General features: G+C 44.8%; 1 protein-coding gene across 5 annotated transcripts in view; it reads right to left on the bottom strand.

Moving 5' to 3' along the window:
• The window catches only part of OCA2 (OCA2 melanosomal transmembrane protein), a 299,171-nt gene that overhangs the window by 212,213 nt on the left and 61,627 nt on the right, over positions 1–25,331 (bottom strand). For 4 of the 5 annotated variants that reach the window (XM_061199031.1, XM_061199032.1, XM_061199033.1 and 1 more), the window contains exons 3-9: positions 22,525–22,623; positions 19,035–19,223; positions 15,951–16,008; positions 13,808–13,880; positions 11,184–11,344; positions 9,340–9,422; positions 7,954–8,107 (exon numbers count right to left, since the gene is read on the bottom strand). In XM_061199031.1, the coding sequence (XP_061055014.1) occupies positions 7,954–8,107; positions 9,340–9,422; positions 11,184–11,344; positions 13,808–13,880; positions 15,951–16,008; positions 19,035–19,223; positions 22,525–22,623 (817 nt within the window). The remainder of the gene's footprint in view (positions 1–7,953; positions 8,108–9,339; positions 9,423–11,183; positions 11,345–13,807; positions 13,881–15,950; positions 16,009–19,034; positions 19,224–22,524; positions 22,624–25,331) is intronic. The other variant, XM_061199036.1, reaches the window with a different exon arrangement.

Here is a 25,331-nt window from a genome sequence, read left to right as displayed (position 1 = left end):
ATCTAAGGGGAAAAAAAAAAAAAAAAAAAAGAGGTCATGAAGAACCTAGTGGCAAGATGGGAATAAAGACACAGACCTACTAGAGAATGGACTTGAGGATATGGGGAGGGGGAGGGGTGAGATGTGACAGGGTGAGAGAGTGTCATAGACATATATACACTACCAAATGTAAAATAGATAACTAGTGGGAAGCAGCCGCATAGCACAGGGAGATCAGCTCGGTGCTTTGTGACCACCTAGAGGGGTGGGATAGGGAGGGTGGGAGGGAGGGAGATGCAAGAGGGAAGAGATATGGCAACATATGTATATGTGTAACTGATTCACTTTGTTGTAAAGCAGAAGCTAGCACACCATTGTAAAGCAATTATACTTCAATAAAGATGTTAAAAAAAAAAAAAAAATAAAGGGAAGAATCTACAACCAAGATTACTTTACCTGGCAAGGATCTAATTCAGATTCGACAGAGAAATCAAAAGCTTTACAGACAAGCAAAAGCTAAAAGAATTAAGCACCACCAAACTAGCTTTACAACAAATGCTAAAGGACCTTCTCTAAGTGAGAAACACAAGAGAAGAAAAGGACCTACAAAAACAAACCCAAAACAATTAAGAAAATGGTAATAGGAACATACATATCAATAATTACCTTAAATGTGAATGGATTAAATGCTCCAACCAAAAGACACAGGCTCACTGAATAGATACACAAACAAGACCCATATATATGCTATCTACAAGAGACCCACTTCAGACCTAGGGACACATACAGACTGAAAGTGAGGGGATGGAAAAAATATTCCATTCAAATGGAAATCAAAAGAAAGCTGGAGCAGAAATACTCATATCAGATAAAAGAGACTTTAAAATAAAGAATGGGATTTCTCTGGTGGCACAGTGGTTAAGAATCTGCCTGCCAATGAGGGGACACGGGTTCAAGTCCTGCTCCAGGAAGATCCCACATGCCACAAAGCAACTAAGCCCGTGTGCCACAACTACTGAGCCTGCACTCCAGAGCCAGCAAGCCACAACTACTGAGCCAGTGTGCCACAACTCATGAACACTGTGCCCCTAGAGCTCATGCTCTGCAACAAGAGAAGTCACCACAATGAGAAGCCCGCGCATGGCATCGAAGAGTAGCCCCCGCTCACTGCAACTACAGAAAGCCTGTGCACAGCAACAAAGACCCAAGGCAGCCAAAAATAAATAAATTTTAAAAAATAAAACAAAATAAAATAAAGAATGTTACAAGAGACAAGGAAGGACACTAGATAATGATCAAGGAATTAATCAAAGGAGAAGATATAACAATTATAAATATATATGCATCCAACATAGGACCACCTCAATACATAAGGCAAATGCTAACAGCTATAAAAGAGGAAACTGACAGTAACACAATAATAGTGGGGGACTTTAAAACCCCAATTACACCAATGGACAGATCATCCAGACAGAAAATTAATAAGGAAACACAAGCTTTAAATGACACAATAATAAAGATCAGATCAGAAATAAATGAAAAAGAAATGAAGGACATGATAGCAAAGATCAATAAAACTAAAAGTTGGTTCTTTGAGAAGATAAACAAAATTGATAAACCAGACTCATCAAGAAAAAAACGGAGAAGACTCAAATCAATAGAATTAGAAATGAAAAAGAAGAGGTAACAACTGACACTGCAGAAATATAAAGGATCATGAGAGATTACTACAAGCAACTATATGCCAATAAAATGGACAACCTGGAAGAAATCGACAAATTCTTAGAAATGTACAACCTTCTGAGACTGAACCAGGAAGAAATAGAAAATATGAACAGACCAATCACAAGCACTGAAATTGAAACTGTGATTAAAAATCTTCCAACAAACAAAAGCCCAGGAGCAGATGGCATCACAGGCGAATTCTATCAAACATTTAGAGAAGAGTTAATACCTATCCTTCTCAAACTCTTTCAAAATATAGCAGAGAGAGGAACACTCCCAAACTCATTCTATGAGGCCACCATCACCCTGATACCAAAACCAGACAAAGATGTCACAAAAAAAGAAAACTACAGGCCAATATCACTGATGAACATAAATGCAAAAATCCTCAACAAAATACTTGCAAACAGAATCCAACAGCACATTAAAAGGATTATACACCATGATCAAGTGGGGTTTATCCCAGGAATGCAAGGATTCTTCAATATATGCAAATCAATCAATGTGATACACCATATTAACAAATTGAAGGATAAAAACCATATGATCATCTCAATAGATGCAGAAAAAGCTTTCGACAAAATTCAACACCCACTTATGATAAAAATCCTCCAGAAAGTAGGCATAGAGGGAACTTTCCTCAACATAATAAAGGCCATATATGACAAACCCACAGCCAACATCGTCCTCAATGGTGAAAAACTGAAACCATTTCCACTAAGATCAGGAACAAGACAAGGTTGCCCACTCTCACCACTATTATTCAACATAGTTTTGGAAGTTTTAGTCACAGCAATCAGAGAAGAAAAAGAAATAAAAGGAATCCAAATCAGAAAAGAAGAAGTAAAGCTGTCACTGTTTGCAGATGACATGATACTATACACAGAGAATCCTAAAGAGGCTACCAGAAAACTACTAGAGCTAATCAATGAATTTGGTAAAGTAGCAGGATACAAAATTAATGCACAGAAATTTCTTGCATTCCTATACACTAATGATGAAAAATCTGAAAGTGAAATTAAGAAAACACTCCCATTTACCATTGCAACAAAAAGAATAAAATATCTAGGAATAAACCTACCTAAGGAGACAAAAGACCTGTATGCAGAAAATTATAAGACACTGATGAAAGAAATTAAAGATGATACAAATAGATGGGGAAATATACCATGTTCTTGGATTCGAAGACTCAACATTGTGAAAATGACTCTACTACCCAAAGCAATCTACAGATTCAATGCAATCCCTATCAAACTACCACTGGCATTTTTCATAGAACTAGAACAAAAATTTTCACAATTTGTATGGAAATGCAAAAGACCCCGAATAGCCAAAGCAATCTTGAGAAAGAAAAATGGAGCTGGAGGAATCAATCTCCCTGACTTCAGACTATACGACAAAGCTACAGTAATCAAGACAGTATGGTACTGGCACAAAAACAGAAATATAGATCAATGGAACAGGATAGAAAGTCCAGAGATAAACCCATGCACATATGGTCACCTTATCTTTGATAAAGGGGGCAAGAATATACAGTGGAGGAAAGACAGCCTCTTCAATAAGTGTGCTGGGAAAACTAGACAGGTACATGTAAAAGAATGAAATTAGAACACTCCCTAACACCATACACAAAAATAAACTCAAAATGGATTAAAGACCTAAATGTAAGGCCACACACTATCAAACTCTTAGAGGAAAACATAGGCAGAACACTCTATGACATAAATCACAGCAAGATCCTTTTTGACCCAGCTCCTAGAGAAATGGTAATAAAAACAAAAATAAACAAATGGGACCTAATGAAACTTAAAATCTTTTGCACAGCAAAGGAACCATAAACAAGATGAAAAGACAGCCCTCAGAATGGGAGAAAATATTTGCAAATGAAGCAACGGACAAAGGATTAATCTCCAAAATTTACAAGCAGCTCATGCAGCTCAATATCAAAAAAACAAAAATCCCAATCCAAAAATGGCCAGAAGACTTAAATAGACATGTCTCCAAAGAAGATATACAGATTGTCAACAAACACATGAAAGAATGCTCAACATCATTAATCATTAGAGAAATGCAAATCAAAACTTCAATGAGATATCATCTCACACCAGTCAGAATGGCCATCATCAAAAACTCTACAAACAATAAACGCTGGAGAGGGTTTGGAGGTAAGGGAACCCTCTTGCACTGTTGGTGGGAATGTAAATTGATACAGCCACTATGGAGAACAGTATGGAGGTTCCTTAAAAAACTAAAAATAGAACTACCATACGACCCAGCAATCCCACTACTGGGCATATACCCTGAGAAAACCATAATTCAAAAAGAGTCATGTACCAAAATGTTCAATGCAGCTCTACTTACAATAGCCAGGACATGGAAGCAACCTAAGTGTCCATCAACAGATGAATGGATAAAGAAGATGTGGCACATATATACAATGGAATATTACTCAGCCATAAAAAGAAACGAAATTGAGTTATTTGTCGTGAGGTGGATGGGCCTAGAGTCTGTCATACAGAGTGAAGTAAGTCAGAAGGAGAAAACCAAATACTGTATGCTAACACATATATATGGATTCTAAGAAAGAAAAAAAAGGTCATGAAGAACCTAGGGGCAAGAGAGGAGTAAAGACACAGACCTACTAGAGGATGGACTTGAGGATATGGGGAGGGGGAAGGGTAAGTTGTGACAAAGGAAGAGAGTGGCATGGACATATATACACTACCAAACGTAAAATAGATAGCTAGTGGGAAGCAGCCGCAGAGCACAGGGAGATCAGCTCGGTGCTTTGTGACCACCTAGAGGGGTGGGATAGGGAGGGTGGGAGGGAGGGAGACACAAGAGGGAAGAGATATGGGAACATATGTATATGTATAACTGATTCACTTTGTTATAAAGCAGAAACTAACACACCATTGTAAAGCAATTACACTCCAGTAAAGATGTTTAAAAAAAAAGGAAAAGAAAAGAATACAAGATGACTAATTCAAATAAATAAATAAATAAAAATAAACTCAAAATGAATTAAAGACATAAATGTAAGCATGGACACTATAAATCTCTTAGAGGAAAACATAGCAAGAACACTCTTTGACATAAATCACAGCAAGATCTTTTTGACCCACCTCCTAGAGTAATGGAAATAAAAACAGAAATAAATAAATGGGACCTAATGAAACTTAAAAACTTTTGCACAGCAAAGGAAACTATAAACAAGACAAAAAGACAACCCTCAGAATGGGAGAAAACATTTGCAAACGAATCAACGGACAAAGGATTAGTCTCCAAAATATATAAACAGCTCATGCAGCTCAATATTAAAAGAACAAACAACCTAATCAAAAAATGGGCAGAAGACCTAAATAGACATTTTTCCAAAGAAGACATACAGATGGTCAAGAGGCACATGAATAGCTGCTCAACATCACTAATCATTAGAGAAATGCAAATCAAAACTACAATGAGGTATCACCTCACCCCAGTTAGAATGGGCATCATGAGACAATCCACAAACAACAAATGCTGGAGAGGGTGTGGAGAAAAGGGAACCCTCCTGCCCTGTTGGTGGGAATGTAAATGGATACAGCCACTATGGAGAACAGTATGGAGGTTCCTTAAAAAACTGAAAATAGAATTACCATATGACCCAGCAATCCCACTACTGGGCATATACCCAGAGAAAACCATAATTCAAAAAAACACATGCACTCCAGTGTTCACTGCAGCACTATTTACAATAGCCAGGTCATGGAAGCAACCTAAATGCCCATCGACAGACTTATGGATAAAGAAGTTGTGTTACATATATACAATGGAATATTACTCAGCCATAAAAAGGAACAAAATTGAGTCATTTGTTGAGATGTGGATGGATCTAGAGACTGTCATACAGAGTGAAGTAAGTCAGAAAGAGAAAAACAAATATCGTATATTAACGTATACATGTGGAACCTAGAAAAATGGTACAGATGAACCTGTTTGCAGGACAGAAATTGAGACACAGATGTAGAGAAGAAACGTATGGACACCAAGGGGGGAAAGTGGCAGGGGTGTGGGTGGTGGTGTGATGATTTGGGAGATTGGGATTGACATGTATACACTGATGTGTATAAAATGGATGACTAATAAGAACCTGCTGTATTAAAAAATACAATAAAATAAAATTCAAAAATAAATAAATAAATAAATTGGCATTGGACTGTATTTTTTTAATTACTAGTGACTGTGACTGATTAAAGCACATTGAATCTATTGTATCCATAAGTTCAAAATGATATTCAAAAAAATCTAAGAGACACAAAATAACTCAGTGGATACCATTGTAAGTTACTAAGGCAGCAATTCACTACTATGAAAATCATTAATTAAAGAAAATTCATCTTGTGTCTCTGGCATGAAGTGTGTTTCACAATAAGGAAATTGGGTGGGAGAAAGTTCTTCAATACAGAATGAATCATTTATAAGTGCAGATGGAAGGACAGAAAGTTTACTGTAAATGCTAATGAAACCACTGAGTCAGGCAATGGTCACCGGTGGGTATTAAAGCCATTAAGAGCAAAGGTAGCGGCAGGGAGCGTGACAGCAAACAGGCTGGGCTGCTACCACCTAAACTCACTGGGCAATCTCAGCGTCCCTGAAAGGAGGACACCCAGATTCCTTCTCCTCGATACAACTCAAACTCCCAGCACACCTGCGAAGCGTATGGGCCCCAAAATTTAACCTGAAGGCTTCAGATCTAAATTGTAGTCTGTCGGAGAGAGAGGGACTAGAGTAACAATCCAGGGTGCGGGATATTCTACAGAAAAACAGAACAGGATTTTTCAACCAGATGGTGGTGCAGTAAAGACCTGGCAAGCCTGAGGCAGCCGTCATTAGCAGGGCCTTTAGAAGAGCCTGCTCCAGGGTTGGCCTTGGCCGACATCTGAGTACTTGGCTTTTGAAATGTTCCCTGTGTTACCAAGTGAGGAGGTTGCTCTGTGGGCCTGGAGTTCTGCATTCTGCTGTACCAGTATGCCTAAACTGTTGGTATAAAAATGTGCCTTATTGTGAACATCTGCCTTACTTCTGGGAGCCTGGGACTTTGGTGGGCTGAGGGTGCCTATGTGACAAGCCCCCGACAGCAGCCTTGGGCTCTGAGTCTCAAGCATCCTGCCCTTGGCAGAAACACTGCCACGGGGGGCGGAGTGTGTTCTCTGTGGCCTCTCGGGGAGAAAACTGCTCAGCAACCTGCTCCTGGGCCCCTCTGGACTCTGCCGGATCACAGAGTGTGTGCGTGGCCATAGGCACTCTGAAACAATGGTAATATTGATTGAAAAGAAAACAGAGAAAGAATGGAGAGAATAGAGCTGCCCCAGAATAAAAGAGACATGAAGAGAAAGAGCAACTAAACCAGTGAGTGGACCTTGCTGGACAACTAGGGGCTCAACTTGCTGGAGCCAGGCAGACAAGACAGCCGCAGGGGACTTCAGGAGCTATCCTGGTGACTCCTCCCTCAGCTCACCTCCTCAAAGGTCCACGGCACTTCTCATACCTCGGGACGAAACACCTCTTCACAGTCACATCCTCTCCTGACCCTCCAGGCTCAGCCCACTGGAGCCAACATTCCCATCAACACGTTGTTGTAAATCTGGTTTCACAATCAAACCAACAATGGACCTGCCCAGCCCAGGCAGTGTCTGTACTTTGTTCCATGCTATTGAAGGTATAGCCACACTTAAAGTTTCCCAGAAAAATTGAATTTATGGGACATGAGATCATTTGTGAAAAGGCCCATTAGCTGAGTTGATAAGCATAAAAGATAATAATCCTTCCCCACGTGTAGCCCAAGGCCTCCCAGGTCCCCATCATGCACGCAATCCTATGAAGCAGCTAAGGGGCGTTTTAACATGCCATCTTACAGAAGAAGACCCTGAGTCTCAGAGAGGTTCAACATTTGTCCCCTCAGGGTCACACTTTGTGTGAGCAGCAAAGTGAGGGTGAGAAAATCACATGCATATTCAGTTTTCTCAATAAATTTTGCTGGTGCCTGGCAAGACTTATCTTGCATATGTCAATTGCCAAGATTCAGCAGATATTCCAGTACAGAGCAATTTTCTACCTAGAATGAGGGAAATGTTACTTTTTAGGAAAGACACTATTTCAATTTGATTAAAATGCAAGACTGAGCCCATCCCTAGCACCCAACAAGTAAGTGTTAAAATACACTTGTGGGTGCACAGATAAACCCAGGAGAGCAGGCATGCAAGTTACCTCAAATATAATCAGCATGTAGACCCCAGCAAGAATGACCGCAGCAATGGTCACTTGTGCTTCAATGCTTGTGCGGAGGTATTGATGAGCCATCAAAAGAGGAACAACCTGGGTCTGCTGGAGGGAGGCTCGAACGCTGATGGAAACAGGCTCTCTGCAGAATGAAGCAAAGATCTTACCACTGATAAGGGAAACAGCCCCGCCATCAACCATTAGTGCTTGCTCCCTCGGTCTTTCCCAACACGTCATCCATGGCCATAACCAGAGCCTGAACTGATCTCAGAGTGACTCACACAATGCCTGGCCTGGCAGATGGGGAGCCTTGAGCACAGGCAAGCTGTGTGAGATGCATGCACAGCCTCCCCATGGCCAGGCCCCTCTGACATAGCTAATCAGCCCCCATCAGGCAGCGCCTTCTTTGCTTCAGCTGCCACTCCAACAATGAACAGTGAGCAGGGAAGTTCACAGTGGTTCTAGCCATTTAATTTTCCCTCTTCCTCCTCACCACATACCTGACTGCTTTACCTGCTAACAAATAGCATAGCCGACTATTCTCACATGTGAGAGATTTGGAAGAGGATGTGCAACCTGAGAACAGGTAGACAGGTTGTCACCAACAGTGTGAAAGCACCAGGAACAAGAAGCATGTAAGTCATCAACAGCATGTGGCATGGTGAAACTAAAGCACTTTCTAAAATTTCAGTAACTGTTCTGAGCTGAATTGTGTCCCTTCAATATGTGGACTTCCTAACCCCACTTCAGAATGTGACTGTATTTGGAGATAAGGTCTTTACAAAGGTGATTAAGTCAAATATAGTGATACCAACATGACTGGTATCCTTATAAGAAAAGGAGTTTGGGGCACAGACATGCACAGAGGGACAAGCACGTGAGAACACAGGGGGAAGATGGTGTCTACACACCAAGGAGAGGGGCCTCAGGAGAGACACACCCTGCTGACAACTCGAGGAAATAAATTTCTACTGTTTAAGTCACCCGTCTGTGATATTTGTTATAGCAGGCCTAGCAAACTCATACAGTAACCAAGAGTACAGACTTAATATGGAGTGGCATTAAAGAAGAAAAGAATCCTAAAATTTTCTAGAATTCCCCATTGCATAGCTTCATGATATTAATGAATTTAAAGCATCAGCTATAAAATACCATTTGCTTCAAAATGGGCCCTGTAATCAATCCTCTTACTTCCTGACACATGTGGTTTTGACGCCCGGCCACAGCCTCATGTTCATTGTCTACACAAGAGGAGCATCTCGTCCGAGCCCGTAACTGGCCTGGCTATTCATAACTGGAGTCCCAAGGGTCACACTTCTCTAGGTGAGCATGTCCCAGAGGAGCTACCCCAAGACCTCAGTCACCAAGACCCACCTGCTCAGAACCTCAAAGGTCCTGCTCAGCACTGTGCGCTCACTTCTGCTTGGATTTAAAAACACTGTCCAGTTATGAGTGACCTGTAAAAGTCAAAGCATGAAATCCTGGTAAGGCTTTGAACCTGGGCCATCACCTGTGGTCCTGCACTGTTCAATGTAGGTCCTTGTTTAGAATAAGAAAAGGAGAAAGAGAGGAGCATGAAGCCTTTTCGCACGGAGACACTAGAGATGGCCAGGTGGTGTGCAGCTGGAAATGTCCACAACTGGAGGGCTGTGTTTAAGAAAAATACGGAAGTACAAATACAGAATTCATGTGCAAAGACACAAAGATATAGAAGTAAATACGATTTATTAAGAGAAAAGGAAATCACTGCACATTACTGGAGACTTGGAGTCTTCTGAACCCGCTGAGGCAACTGATGAGAAAGGCTTGCTTAGAACTGCTTCCTGTTTGCAAACTGAAGGCAGGAAACTCTCCACACCCAGGTCACAGGAGCCTGTGGGAGGGAGGGCCCGAGGATGAGCTGCCTTTGCTGCGGGCCAAAGTGCCTGAATGTTCTTGTCAGGAGCAGAGGAGTGGAGAAGCCAGCTGAGAGGGGCCAGATGTGTGCAGAGATGGAGGTGTGCCCGGGCAGAGGCAGGCAGCCTGACTGAGGTTGCCAGGGAACTTTCAGTGGGAGGACAGGAGTCTTGCCGCCCACAAATCATAAAGAAAATTGAAAATAGGAACTCTGAAATCGGTCAAAGCATGAATGAGAGATCAAAAGTTCTCTTAAACACTTCCGTGTTTGGAAAGAGTGTATCAGGAAAAAATCCTTCAGTAAAGATCTCCTGTATTGTGTTTCTGGAGCAGGCAACTATGTCAGCAGGCTGCAAAAGGTCATGCCCTCCTCCACACAAGGTCACAAAAGGCGCCAAGAGCAGATGAAATGTGCCTACCTCGTCTTTACCGAGGGGCCAGTGAGCTGTGCGCTGCAAACAGGGAAGCCAAGTTTATGTCCTAAGACCACAGCCAGAGCCACCGGTTTAGAACATCAGTGCAACATCAGCCATTGCCCATGAAACCGCAGTCTTCTTCATAATGAGACATTGGCTCTGAGGACACTTCTCTGCATGGCAGAAAAATGTGATGGGTGCAGTAACCCACCATTACTCCAGTGATACTCCATTTTGGATGACACAGCCTTGTGTACCAGCAGGGTTTCCTTCTATTAGTTATAATAGGGAAAACCCATGAACTAGGGATACGACTTCATATAGAAGTCATCATGATAATCCAGGGGAGTCACTGAGGCCAGGACTTGGGGCACAAGTCAGGATGCACAGAGAGGGGCCAGGCCTTGTCTGGGCTCTGGGACATGGTGACAGCGCCACTGCTGGCTCTCCTAGCCTTCACAGGATGTGAACTGAAGGCTTTGGCTTAGATGCTGAGCACAAGGTCCTATTGTTATAGAAGCAGAAGCTTGGGGAAACCAGACACAGTCCTAGCCAAGTGTCCACAAACTCAAGGGAACCGTGGTATTGGAGTACCTTCTGTACCATGAGGTAAGGCTCAGGTTTAACTGCACTTTCAAATATATAATGTTTCCCTGAATTGCCCAGTAAAATCACTCTAAATTAAAAAAAAAAAAACCTCAAAAGCCTGACTTTACTGAAATGGTGAGAGTTTTATAACTGTCTTAGAGAAAAGAGAATTTCAAAGACAAAGCAAAAGATAAGGGCTTGCCTAATAACGGTGTCATTGCCTTATGGCTCCCATCAAATCAATTAGAGAGGAAACTCAATTTATAAAGGGGTGAAATGAGTTTTTACAATTCCTTTCAAATAACTTATAAGTGTAACCTGCTGTGGCCGCCACCGCCTGGAGCCTGGAGCATTAGCCTGGGTCACCTCCACCACCACGTGCTCTTCTCTCCCGAGATGACTTGGGCCACTGGCCACCAGGGCCCCTGCCAGGTCCACTTGGAGCAGCATGGAGTCTGCATGGCTGCTGAGGTTCACAGCTGCGGGGGGCGTCAAGGTGAACTACAAAGCAAGGAGGAGAGGCCTGGAGGGTCCCCCCCACCGACCTTTCCCACCTTCCCAGGGAACACCCATCTTGGAAAGTGCACAAGGAAATGTATGTCCAGGCCGTCCCTTCCACCTGTGCCGCTGCCCTGACTGCTCCTACCTCTTCAGCCCCTCACCCCTGACACACGCAATTGGTTTTGCTTTGTTTAATTGTGTTTTGAATCCTCTGGTTTAACATTTAGGTGGTGTCCCCCAACCTACTATCATCTCTGCTTCCACTCTTTGCAGCCAGCATAAAACGCCTGCCCCAGTTCCTGGACTCATGATGAGCAGTAGACAAAATGGCTGCATGAATGAACAGATGACCTAATCCACAGCCACGCCCAAATCCTAAGGTGTCCGGTGAGAAATCACAAGGAGAACTGAGCAAGAAATCTGAAACCGGCTAAATCAGTGAAGTCCACTGCAGTGAGAGGAGCGAAGTCCACTGCGATGTTGTGGTGTCAGCAGTGACTTGTGGATCCCCGGAAGCTGGAGCCTGTGGTCGAGCCCCCCCGGCAGACAGCTTTGATCCTTGCCTTCAGCCGTGCTGAGCAGTCTGCTGTGCTGCTAACACACGGGCAGCCCCCTGCCTTTGCTTCAGATGCCTCCCCCAAGTCTGGAGAACCACACTATCTTTTGAGATCCTGCTCAAGCTCTCCTCTCCTTAAACCCTTCCTTGTCATCCACAGCTTGAGTGGATCCTCACTCCTTCCTGCATCCTCCATAGATCAGGAGGATCTACGTCTTTCGGGCCAGACTTGACCCATCCCTGCTGTGAGCCCCAGGGCCACTCTCCTCGGAGTTCCTGGCTCACAGTCTCCATGCTGTTCTTCTAATAAGCATGATCATCTACTCTACTCTGGTTGTCCCAGCACAGAGGCCCATGTCCCTTGCATGGTGGGGAGAAAGACACACGAGCAAAGCACTTCTGAACAGCAGGCAATGTACTGCTGTGGTATATGGAACAAGGCTGTGAGATCCACCTAAACTGTAGAGTCCCCTCAGGCTTACCCTTCAGTTTGCTTTAGACCTTATCGAACACTGGGCTAAGGTGCACTGGCCAGGACCTCCTCCTTGACCAAAGTTGAGTCAGGCTCCTCGGAGCCCTCTTCTCAACTAGGCCTTGACCTTGGCCTGGTGAGCCACAGAATAGGGGTGTTAACATCTTATAGGCTCTTCCTCCATGAACCCCAGCAGGTACTCACAGGGAAGATGGGTAGAATGGGGAGAACCTTGAGAAAGTCTTAATTTGCTGAGGAAGTACATCAAATCTGGTAGCCTGAGGAGGTGGTGGAACCACAGCAGCTGGGGGCAGGTAAGAGAGGAGAGCAGCTCTAACCCTGAGGGAGGGGTAGGAACAGGGCAGAGCTTGGCAGACAGATGGAAAGAGGCCAAGAAATTCCAAGTGTCTGGGGTACTGAAGGTTACCATGGCAACTACAAACCACAACACAGCCAACCTCTAACTAGATTTACACAACTCACCCCACCCCAAAACTAAGGCCCATAGAAGTTAAGGTGTGATCATCTCCAAGCTTAAAACTTTACCTCAGTGCTATGGACTGAATGTCCATGTCCCCTATATTCATATGTTGAAGCCCTGAGCACCTGTGTGGCTATACTTGGAGATGGGGCCTCTAAGGAAGTAACTGAGGTTAAATGAGGTCATAGGGTGAGGCCCTGATCTGATAGGATTAGTGTCCTTGTAAGAAGAGATACCAGAGAGCTCTCACTCTCTCTACACACACACTTATAAACACACACACACACACACACACACACACAGGAAAGGAAAGGCCCTGTGAGGACATAGCAGGAAGGTGACCATCTGCAAGCCAGAAAGAGAGCCCTCACTGAAATCAAATCAGCCCACCCTGACCTTGGATGTCCAGCCTCCAGAACTGTGAGAAATAAATGTCTGTTGTTTAAGCCACCCAGGCTGTGGTATTCTGTTATGGCAGCTGAGGTCTACAAAAAGGCAAGAGAGCCCAGAGTATAAGAAACCAGGCAATCATCAAACTCAGATGACACAGCCAAGGAAAGAACCAATGAACTTAAAGATAGGTTAAGAGGAACCACCCACGCCAAAACACAAGAGGGTGGGGGCAGGGAACAGAAAAGAGTATCCAAGAGCCACAGGAAGCCGGGCCTTAACTAAAACGCACTGTTTGGCTGCTGTCACCCTTCCATGGGGAACCTCACCACCACCCACCCATCGCAGTCTCACTAGTGCCCCTCCCCTTCTGTTCTGAAGCCTCATCTTTCACCAAACATCCCGGAGGAACAAAACACACACAGGGAGGAACGGTAATTGCTTAGGCTGTGACCTTGGGCAACAGTCATGATAGTTTTTGGGTCTCTTCACTTTGTGACTCAACCATGGGCGACTGTCCATCTCAGTACAGGTTTGGATACAGTAGCTTTCCAGCGGTGACACAGCCAGCAACTGCCAGAACTTTCCTTGATCTGGATACAGGCTAAATAAAATCTGTAACAATCAGAAACATTTAATGATAGATTTGTGGTGTGAGAACAATAGGATTTAAGTAACTTTGATAAGAGCTGAAAATACGGGTATGATAATGGTGCTGCTTCATGTATCCAAAATTCACCAGCTTACTCTAAATAGCTTTTCTGAGATATTAAAAGATAAAACTCTGATCCATTATACTATTTTCTGCTACAACGGGCCTTGATTATTGATAATTGCCAATTTTAAGGATTAAATACCCAACCATAAAATTAAATCATCAGGGGAGGGTAAACATGGTTTTCCCATACTGGAGAGTAGGAAATACAACCCATATGATGGTGGGAGCACATGCTTGTGGAATTTGCAGAGTATCTTATACTTCATCAGAAAGTAAATTAAAGTGATGATGAGATAACAGATTACAGAAGTTCAAAACAAATTCCTCAAATTCTGTTTTGGATTGTGTCCACAAATCACCAAAATTTCAATTACCAGAAGAAGGATGAAGTCTAGACACAGAGCTCAGGTCAGCTCTCAGGGGTCAGGGGAGACTTGGGCCACCCATACCTCCTCCTTGGATACCCCAGTACACCCACCCACCAGGCTATGCTAAGCAGCTGGGGTTTCAGAACCACACAACTGTGTGAATAGGAAGTAGAAAGGCAAACTGGTAGCCAAAAAAGTAAACTCGTGAAGTTTTCAGAGTTCAATGCAATTGTTTTTTTGTTCTGTGCTTAGATTTCCTTTCTCTGTGCCACTGCTCTCCTCCCATGTGGATTATTAAAGAATGCCTGTACTCATTTCAATTCAGCCAGTATTGACTTCATGCACCCTTGCTGTCTGAAATGCAACATTGTTCCCTATATGTCACACTGAGAAGAGGAGACTCTTGTCATGTACAATCCTGCACACACATAGAGCCCCAACCCTCATGCCCACACACACAGATAATGAAGACCATGTATTCACAGCTACACGTGGTCACATACACAGCTTCCAGTCACAAAGGGCACCCAGCATGGCTGTCACCACAGTCTGCCTACAGAGAAAAGCCACAGCCACACCAGTCCTGGAGTCCACAGGGCACAGGTATGGAAACACCACTCACCCACCCCTTCCTTGCTCACAATCTCATACCCTGTCACAGCGGCACATACCAACCACCTACTGGTGTCTCCCAAAAATGGCCCACACAAACTATCCTATGCCAATGCTAAAAATAGGTAACTATTAACTCTAGCAATAACCCCCTAGGCACACACACAACCTCAAAATGCTCACAGACCGCAAAAGACCCACACGTCCCACAGAGGCATGCCCACACACAAACACACAGCCAGGCACTTGGTACCTCACACCCATGTGCACACACACAGACACACAGGCAGACATGGGGGCCTCACACCCACATGCACACACACAAATGGGGGCCCTCACACTCACTCATTCAGCAAATATATTTTGAGTGCCTACAACGTGATCTCGGCTAGGGCCACATCAGGGCACACACCACACAAATGCTGGCAGTGAAACTCGTGACCCCTCAAGTCAGAGGGAACACTTAGGTCACCTCCAGGGCCCTGGCTCTGCAGCCCTCCCTGGGGATGTATGCGCAAGTAAAATCAGAGCAGCCTCCAGGGAAGGGGCAAACATAGAACTTCACTCTCTCCCAAACAGGGTGGTTCAGCTGGGAGCCATACCAAAGGGGCACTGAGACATTCCTGGGGGCACCCATGATTGCTGGACATGTCCCAACACAACTAAAGAGTGTTTATTGCATGTGGTTGAAAAGAGAATTTGGTAAGCCGCTTAAGGTGGGAATTGAGACCTGGGGGCAAGCTAACTGCCTTCCACAGAGCAAAGCCAGGTCCTCAGGGCTTCCACTGTATGACTGGAGACAACAGCAGAAGAGCATTGCTAAGGGCAGGCCTCCCTAGCCACCCCCAGGCTGCCATCCCACACACCCTCAGTAACTCCTCCAAAGAAATGTGTGAGCCCCACACCTCAGGTGCCCTGTTACCCAGCACGATGCACCCGGAGGCTCTGCTGAGCAGACAGCAGAGCTCAGGGTGCCATGGTACTCACAGAGCACAGCACCACAAAGACAAATAAGCCCGTGACTTTCAGCCACCGCACACAGCACCTGCAAGAGAAAAGACAGGCCCCAGGTCACACTGACAGCAGTCTTGCTTACACGTGCCCTGAACTGTCAAACCTCAGATGTCTGCTGAAGCCTTGGGTAATGTCTATCTCAAAGCACACGTGTGAAATTCTTTCCATAACATGGTATGAAGGAGGATACTGCTGAGGACAAAAGCAGATCGGTGGAGGTTATAGAGGGGATAAACTTAAGCCTGAGTGTCTGCACACCGCTTCTTACCAGAGATGCTGAAGTTCAAGACTTGAGCCTCTTCACTAGCCTTTTAAAGGCTCTAGTTTCCTGGAAACAAGCTTTATCTCGGCTCTCAGATTCATATTTATCAATTATTTTCCCCTAAATTTTCTGGAAGGTAGGAATATGGATTTGATCATCAAATAAACATCAACTGAGACATAACCAAACAATTCAAGAAAGAAATTGCAGTGCTATAACCGGTTGTACCAGCAGAGTCCTTTAAGAATTCCTTAGGAGATAATTCAATAGACAATCAGGCCCTCTGAGGGCTCCTGATGGCACCCTGGCCCAGTCATCATTACACACTTCTTAATTGTGGCCCTCAGGTCCTTGGTGAATGTGGGCCTGGCAGCCACTCCAGGCTTATCTCTGCTCCTGTCACCTCCCCAGGGCCCACCAGATCCTACCTCCTGAAGACATAATCACTGCCTAGTGCTGGGGGTTGCTCTCCCGTGGCCACTCTTCAAGAGCAAGCCCTGGGGTATTTGTGCTATGCCTTTGCAAATGGAAGGGTGTTGGTACACAGCCTGTGCTTGACACATGTTTGTAGAACGAAGGATTAAAGTCTATATAAGGATATCTTTTTCAAAACCTTTCTGATCCTTTCAAAATGGTAAAACCTTGTTTGCATTCTCTCAGATTTAATGAATTTGATGAATAATATTTCACCCTTCCCAATTATGATCAATAGCTCCTATTCAAATGGGAATCAAAAAACATTTCCTTTTAAAGCATGAAGCATTAATTGAACTATTTTTTTATATACATTTTTTTTAAACATCTTTATTAGAGTATAATTGCTTTACAATGGCGTGTCAGTTTCTGCTTTATAACAAAGTGGATCAGCCATACATATACACACGTCCCCACCTCTCATCCCTCCTGCATCTCCCTCCCTCCCACCCTCCCTATCCCACCCCTCTAGGTGGTCACAAAGCACCAAGCTGATCTCCCTGTGCTATGCGGCTGCTTCCCACTAGCTAGCTATTTTACGTTTGGTAGTGTATATATGTCCATGCCACTCTCTCACTTTGTCCCAGCTTACCCTTCCCCCCCCCATATCCTCAAGTCCATTCTCTAGTAGGTCTGCATCTTTATGCCCATCTTGCCCCAATTGAACTATTTTAAATACTAATTTCTTTCTACATAAATGACATATACAGCAGAGCTGACCATCCAAAATAATTTTTACAAGTTTCTTCAATAATCATGTGTAGTACTTCCTAGACATGCTAAAAAGAATGGCACTAAGTCTTTCAGTTAAGTGGCAAGTTTGAGGCAACTGTTCTGTGAATCGTAGAAGATAAAACAACCACTGAATGTAAAGGCTTAAATGTACTTGGTTCTATTTTCCATGGTATGGGACATTTGAGGAAGCTCACACCCTCTGGAGCTGTGAGGCAGCCAGCTGGAGAAGGGTGTTAACAGTGTCAGCGCTTACCATCATGGTGACCTATGGGACCAGGTCCCTGTTCACACACTTTCACATGATTCAAATAATTTTATAGCACATTAATCAGCCAATATTTGTCACACCTATGAGAAGAGCTAAGACCAGTCAAGGTGAAGAAACTACACATGGCTGGGAGGCATGGTGGGAAAAGACATTTCCATGGTCAAGCACTGGTGGGGGACCTGGGGCCACATTCCTCCCCCCACCCCTTTGCTCCTCTCACAACCTGCATGACCTCAGGCAAAATCCTTACCCTCTCTGAAGTACCATCCTCCCCCTACCTCTCAGGATTGCCTGAAAGATCAGTAGGACAACTGAGAGTGGGCCTCTCTAGGTAAAGACAGATACACTTTGGGATGCGGGTAGGTACGCTTCTAATCAGCCCTTCAAACAGCTTCAGAAAAGCTGGGCCCCCTAATGTAGAGAAATAATAACACTAATATTTGATAGCTTCATGGTGTCTTCTCACCTATCCATGGGTTTTCACATAGACCATTTTAGTGGAAGCCCACAGAAGGCTGTGGAGCGAGGGGAATGCCAGGCGACAAGGAGACAGTTGCACGGACATGCCCGGCCCTGCTGGTTGCTCAGCTACCTCGGAGCAGATACATAATGGGGACCTTGGTGGTCCTGGTATTCTGTCTCTGGAAATGCCACTTTCAAATGTGTGGCTCTCAGCAGAACCCCTCCTTCAAGTAAATGCTCACGCAGAAGCCTCAACAGACAAACAAGGGAGAGATCACTCCTGTCCCGACCCGCGCGGGGGGGTGCTGCAAAATTCCCTCAGATCCCCAGCGCACGTGCGCCCTCCGCCCTCCTACGCATGCGCGGAGGACTCGGCCTCTCTCTGCCCCACCTGCAGCTGCATCAGCCCTAAAAACCCTTTCTCCTTCCTGTGCAGAACCCTTCTAATAACGTGCTTCATCACTGACTACAAATGATCATATCAGCTTCTAAAACACCACGGGGACTACTTCATCCACAAAGCCTCACGGGCGTGAAGACCCCAGCCACACAACAGAAAGGACAGGTGTGTAGGGTGTTAGTCATTTAGGTCTGTAATTGGGTTTTCTTGTAGCCTTAAAGGCTCCATGCTGGTTCGAACGCCGCTTTATCTGTCTTCCAGGGCCTGGAGGAAAGGAAGATTACCTTCCAGGAAAGTGCCGCCTAGCCTTCTTCCTCACCTCCACCCTGCCCTCGGGAAGGATGTCGCGAGGGCAATACCCGCACCGCGCCCCACTCCCCAGCCCAGTCCCAGGTGGGCGGCGTGCGCTGTGCGACCAACACCCTGTGCCAGTGCTGGCGCTCCAAGTCTTCCTACCTCAACTTGGAAAGACGGAACCTGATGTGAGCGCTGTCCAGAAGCTCCCCCTTCTCTGAGGAGGCGGATCCAGAGGAACCTACCAGCTCTCTGCTCAGCAGGGATCCGCCCTCCCACTCAGCAGAGCTGTTCTCCCAAGATTCTTCAGCAGTGATGAACTCTGGGTGGTAAATGGGCAAGCACCGTGACCTGGAAATCAAGGTTGTGTGGTTATTTTCACGGAAATAGTAGCATCTCCAAAGCAACACTTCATCTCAGGGGTGAGCAGGAAATGTACAATCAATACTTGTTTTTAAAAGGACCATCGATATTGTAGTACTGTCAGACTGGTGGGAATGGGTCTTTCTTGACATCACAGACCCTGGACTGGAGGGAAATCGTCTGGGGTCACACAGTCTTCAAAATAAATTGTGGACCTTCAAGAAACATCAGCTTGTTCTGAGTTTGGAACTTTCCAGTAAAGCTTTTTCTGGCTCAGACCAGCTCCAGCTCATTTCGGTTTTTGCTTTCTCTTTGATTGTGCTGGAGTTCTCAATACCTGGCCCTGTTATACTCATCCTGAAGCACAGTGAGTGGCGTAAGCTTTTTCTCCTCTTTGTAGGTATCTATCTGTAATGGAGCTGTAGGGGAGATGGTCCACCTAGCTTTCCCACCCAGCATCTACATGGGCACGAGCAGGAGTGGGCAACATCAGTACTGGACTAGATGGGCCCAAGAATGGGACCTATATCTAGAAGGATGAATCAAGGGGTATCATAAACTTTTATCAAAATTACATGTGGATATATCCATTTAATTTTGGTTGAATCCCTGAACAACTGAACAACTCATTCAGTACAGATGCTCAGTCAGCACTTGACTCTAGTAAGGCTGCACCAAGCCCAGAATTTTCCTGTGGAAATACATGGAATACTTGTGGGGTGGCAATATTGACACAAGAGCCACAATCTATTATGTTATGCCGCTCAAGCTATGCCTTTCGAACCCGGTTAGCTCAACAGGGCATTGTGATTCTCCTGAACTCTTATCACTGCTTTAGGACTGGTTCACAACAAGAAAAATTGTCTTATTCATAAGGAGAAGTTCAAAGATGCAAATTAGGCTGTGTGAAACCAATATGTAACAAGATAACAGATGATGTTGACAGTGTGAAAACTTTGAAAATAATCAGTATCTTGTCCAAGAATTTTGTGACTGGGAAATGTCACAGATGTGTGAGGAATAATATCACAAACCCTCTCAACTGATGAACAAACACAACTGTGACTAAAATTGGGACCAAGGAAACTGTTTTTAAGTAGAAGGAGGAAAGCTTATGTCACTGTTTCTGGAGTAGTGCGTTGCAATAGAACTTTCCATGGTGGTGGAAATGTTCTCTGCATGTCCAGTATGGTAGCTACAAGTGCTCATTGGCCACTTGAAATGTGTAACTGGAGAGCTGAATTTTTAATTTTATTGAATTTTAACTAATTTGACTTTGAATAACCATGTGTGATATGTGGCTACCATGCTGGTCAGTATAGGTGTGGGGCATGCTTTGACTCTTAGCTTCACACTCCTGCCCTCAACATCTTGAAAAAGACACATTCTCTTCTGAAAATATGTAAATTAATGGATGTTATCCTAATAAGCCATTTGATCAAATTAAAACTGCAACAAAATAATGCTGGCAAAAACTAAAGCATCAGAAAGACCTTGCCACCACCAATACCTCAGTAAGCCTCATGCAGAACGAAAAAAGGAAAACATTTTGTAAGCAAACCTGACTCATGTTCTGCTCCTCTGAAGTGATTTTTGTGATATGAGGCACAGCTCAGCATCCCAGGGCCAGTCTCTGTGTTCCACAAGCCCAGGATAAATGCTTTCACATTATTGGTTTTCCAGAGCATCATGAGTTGTAAAATGTCTCAGGCCTTAACAGTTTACCAAGTAACTCAAAGGAAAGCATTAAAAGGAATAGATTGTAAAGTGTTGGTTTTCAAAGTTACTGATTAGAAGAGATGGAAGAGAGTTGCTGTCCCCCGGTGGTACAGGCCTTGCTGGGCACTGGGCTGGCAGGCATAACCATGGATGACACAAGAGCAAGTTCCAAAGTCAGGACATGAATTTGGTGTTTAAGAGCAAAGGAGAAGAAGCATTGACTCTTGAAGGAGTTGTGGAGGAACCAAGGTTTCACAAAGGAGGTGACATTTGAGCCCCCTTACACTTGAGTGGGACTGACCTGGAGAGCCAGAGAGGAGAGGAGGTCCCTCTAGTAAAATGGGCTAAGTGGGAACTTTTTCAGGGAAACACAACTTGTCATCAGGGGTCTCCTGAAGGAAGCCACACTGGCTCTGCATTGGGAAGTGACAAATCAAGACCCCTACACCCTGTCCAAATCCTGTGAACTTGAGTCTTAGGATGGTGAGACCAGGAACCCACATGGCATATGAGCACCCGAAAATTCTGATGCACCCTAAAGTGGGAAGACCCCCCCCCCGAACATTTACAGACAGGGCTGGAGAGAGGGTGGGTAGTTCCTCAGAGGCTGTGGGAGAGAGGCCGAGTGCAAGGGTCAGTGGTCAGGAAAGGAAGGCCCATGACAATGTCACCAAGTTTGGAATGTGTGGGCAGTCGGGGGACACCAAACAGATGGCTCAAGCTTCTGGAAGTTTGTTTGGAGAACAGAGGATGGAGGCCTGAGCCAGGGCCCTTCACCCTGAGGGAGAGAGACTGTAACTCATCCTACAGATCAACTCTGCTCATCGGTTCCAGAACCACCCACGTTTATCCTCAAAAGGAACTTCAAATTTACAGGAAGTAGAGTTTTCTTTTAAATCATACATTTTTCAGCTTCATAACTATTGACATTTGAGCCAGATAATTCTTTGTTGTGGGGACGTGTCCTGTGCAATGCAGGATGTTTAGCAGCATCCCTGCCCTCTACCCTAAATGCCAGTAGTACCCCTCCCCCATTTGTGACAACAAAAAATGTCTCCTGACAGTGCCAACCTCAACCCTGGTTGAGAAGCCCTGGCCTGGCAAGATGGCCTTTCCCAGCTGTGTGCATGCATGAGTGTGTACATGTGCTATTCTGGCCTTTCCCAGCTGTGTGCATGCATGAGTGTGTACATGTGCTATTCCGGCCTTTCCCAGCTGTGTGCATGCATGAGTGTGTACATGTGCTATTCTGGCCTTTCCCAGCTGTGTGCATGCATGAGTGTGTACATGTGCTATTCTGGCCTTTCCCAGCTGTGTGCATGCATGAGTGTGTACATGTGCTATTCAATCACTGCAGGGTTATGCTCAAGGTTACTTGGCAATTCATAAGGCACAGAATACAACCACTAGAATCATGAACACACATTGAATCGACAAGGATCTAGCAGAGACCATACATGTCAGGTAAAAATTCATATCTCAGGAAGAAATTCTCCAGCATAAGTGCAAAGGATAATGCTCGGAGATTTCTTAATTTTATAAGAAAGAAAGAAAGATAAAAACACCTCACCCTTTCTCTGGTGAGAAATTCCTCAGCAAAGGTGTGTTTTCTGTAAAGCAGGGGTCTTTAGACCTGGAGCTGAAGAACTGGGGGAAAGGAGGGTGAGACCTGAAAAACACAGTGAAGGAAAGGGATCACCAACACAAAATGATGGCTGTGCTCACTGGTGGTTGCGGCTAGATTCAAGAACGTGCCCCAAGAGTCAGTGGTACATCTTCTTTATCCATTCATCTGTTGATGGACACTTAGGTGATGTGGCACATATATACAATGGAATATTACTCAGCCATAAAAAGGAATGAAACTGAGTTATTTGTAGTGAGGTGGATGGACCTAGAGACTGTCATACAGAGTGAAGTAAGTCAGAAAGAGAAAAACAAATACCGTATGCTAACACATATATATGGAATCTAAAAAAAAGAAAAAAGAAAAAAAAATGGTCAGAAGAACCTAGGGGCAAGACGAGAATAAAGATGCAGACCTACTAGAGAATGGACTTGAGGATACGGGGAGGGGGAAGGGTAAGCTGGGACAAAGTGAGAGAGTGGCATGGACATATATACACTACCAAACGTAAAATAGATAGCTAGTGGGAAGCAGCCACATAGCACAGGGAGATCAGCTCGGTGGTTTGTGACCACCTAGAGAGGTGGGATAGGGAGGGTGGGAGGGAGAGAGATGCAAGAGGGAAGAGATATGGGGACGTGTGTTTATGTATAACTGATTCACTTTGTTATAAAGCAGAAACTAACACACAATTGTAAAGCCATATACTCCAATAAAGATGTTAAAAAAAAAAAAAGAGTCAGTGGTAAATTTCACATGTTATATCTGAATTGTAAAAAGCTGGAGTTTTAGGAAAGAAAATTAGAAACAACTCTCCTCCCCAGCCTAAACCAGATTGGAAGTGCAAAGCAGAAGCTCACATAGACTAGATGCTGTGGGATCAATACTTTTAGGCTCACTTTAGCATTAAAATATGTTCCAGCCATCTTTGCCATTCCATGCAGAGTTTTTCCTCAAGAAAACCATTCAGAATCTGATGGGCCTGTTTATAGTCAGAAAATTCTGTTTCCTAAGATCACAATATTTAAATATCACACATTTAAAATATCCTAATAGCTTCCCTTGAGAGATTAAGCAGCAGAAGTCAGGCTGATGGAGTCATAATGAAATGATAACCAGGATAGCAGGGAGGGGGCTCACAGGGGAACAGAAGCCACAACTGAAGCAAAGCAAAGGTTCACACTGCACAAGACCCCCTTCTGCTGTGCTTTGGCCTGTCCATAAACTTATCATCCAAATGAGGAGCTTTGTGAGAGGGAAATAAAGGCAAAGGCACAACAGAGCCCCCCACCCCGCATACATGGTCACCTTCATCAAAAGACATAAGATGTTAAAAAGCAGCCAGCTTTTCATGAAAAGCTGTGGAAATCATTTTCATTCCTAATTGTTGGGAATACGTCATTTTGTACATTGCCCTTCCATGGTCCAGGCCATGTGGAACCTCTGTGGATGCTGTGATACACTCATCTGGCAAAATAACAGCACTTCAGATTACAAATGCAGAGCAAAGCAAAGAAAAATATTTCCATCCACTTTCTCTTTCTCATTCAAGCATGCACCTGTGACACAGACAAGAAGACTGGTCTTATGGATTAGTGAACCCCTGACCTGTATCTAACAACACCCATCATGTCACACTGAAGTCAGGAAAGGAGTCTGTCTGGAGCCAGCGAGTGTCCTCTGGGCACCACCTCAGGTTGGTGCCCAGAGAGTCAGCCACCACAGCCAGGGAGCAGCAGCGTTTTGTGCTTGTTGCCACCACAGATGTCCCTGTGCAATTCTCACTATGCCCCTGGCATGTGGAATGGAAAGTGCAGGAAAGAGGGAATGCGGACAGCCCCGCCACAGAGCGGAGGGTGGGTGCCATGGGTGATAAGCTCAGAGTTAGAGGCAGAACCTGAACTCTTCAGAGTCCAACCCCTCACGGAAGACAGAGGGATGAGGAGACCCACCAGCTTCACCCGGCATCATTGGTCAGTTTTGCACACTGAGACACAGACTTGAGGCTGTTCAAGATTGGTGACCCAAATTCTCCCTCTGAAGTAGGAGTCTGGCTGTGTGCTGGAGGAGAGAAACACCGAGGAGAGTGGGAAAAGTTTGGGATAGCTTCCATGGGTCATAAAATTGAGAGGGGAGAGAATCAACTCCTGAAAGGACTGCTGCTGGGAACCTTGGGGTTGGAAGTTTGCGAGGGTCTCTGCCAGGGCACCTGCCCCCCTGAGGGTCGGAGTGGGAGAGCCAGTGCTGAGGTGGTGCTGGAGGAGCAGTGAACACAGGGTGGGAGAGAGGCAAAGGGACGCAGTCCTGGGCACAGGATGGAAGAGGAGGGAAGCTCTCCACAGCACCAGCAGGAAGAGGCGGGTGCATGGGAAGAGGCTGAGAAGCTTGATGAGCTCAAGGAAGTGCTGGGCATAAGAGGATAGGAAGGCCAGAAGTGGAGGACCTGAAGCTTTCACAGGCCAAACAGCTCTGGGGCAGACATAGGCAAAGACAGTCATAGGTGTGAGCATGGACACTGCACATGGAGAAAAGCTGTTAGAAGCAAGGAGGTAGAGGGGACTTTGGAGCTGAGAGTTTGGGGTGGAGCTCATGAGAGAATGACTCATGAGAATGACCGTGACTGAAGGAAAAAGGAAAACAAAGACTCGAGTGTCAAAATCCCGACAGCGTTGCAGAGAGTCCCCAGAACACCAGTATGCCAGCACAAAAGAGGGTGCTAATGAGCCCTTAGATAATCTAGTACCACCATA

This window comes from Eubalaena glacialis, chromosome 1 (genome assembly GCF_028564815.1).
Source record: "Eubalaena glacialis isolate mEubGla1 chromosome 1, mEubGla1.1.hap2.+ XY, whole genome shotgun sequence".
Classification (NCBI taxonomy): domain Eukaryota; kingdom Metazoa; phylum Chordata; class Mammalia; order Artiodactyla; family Balaenidae; genus Eubalaena; species Eubalaena glacialis.
This window is presented reverse-complemented; position numbering and strand designations above follow the sequence as displayed.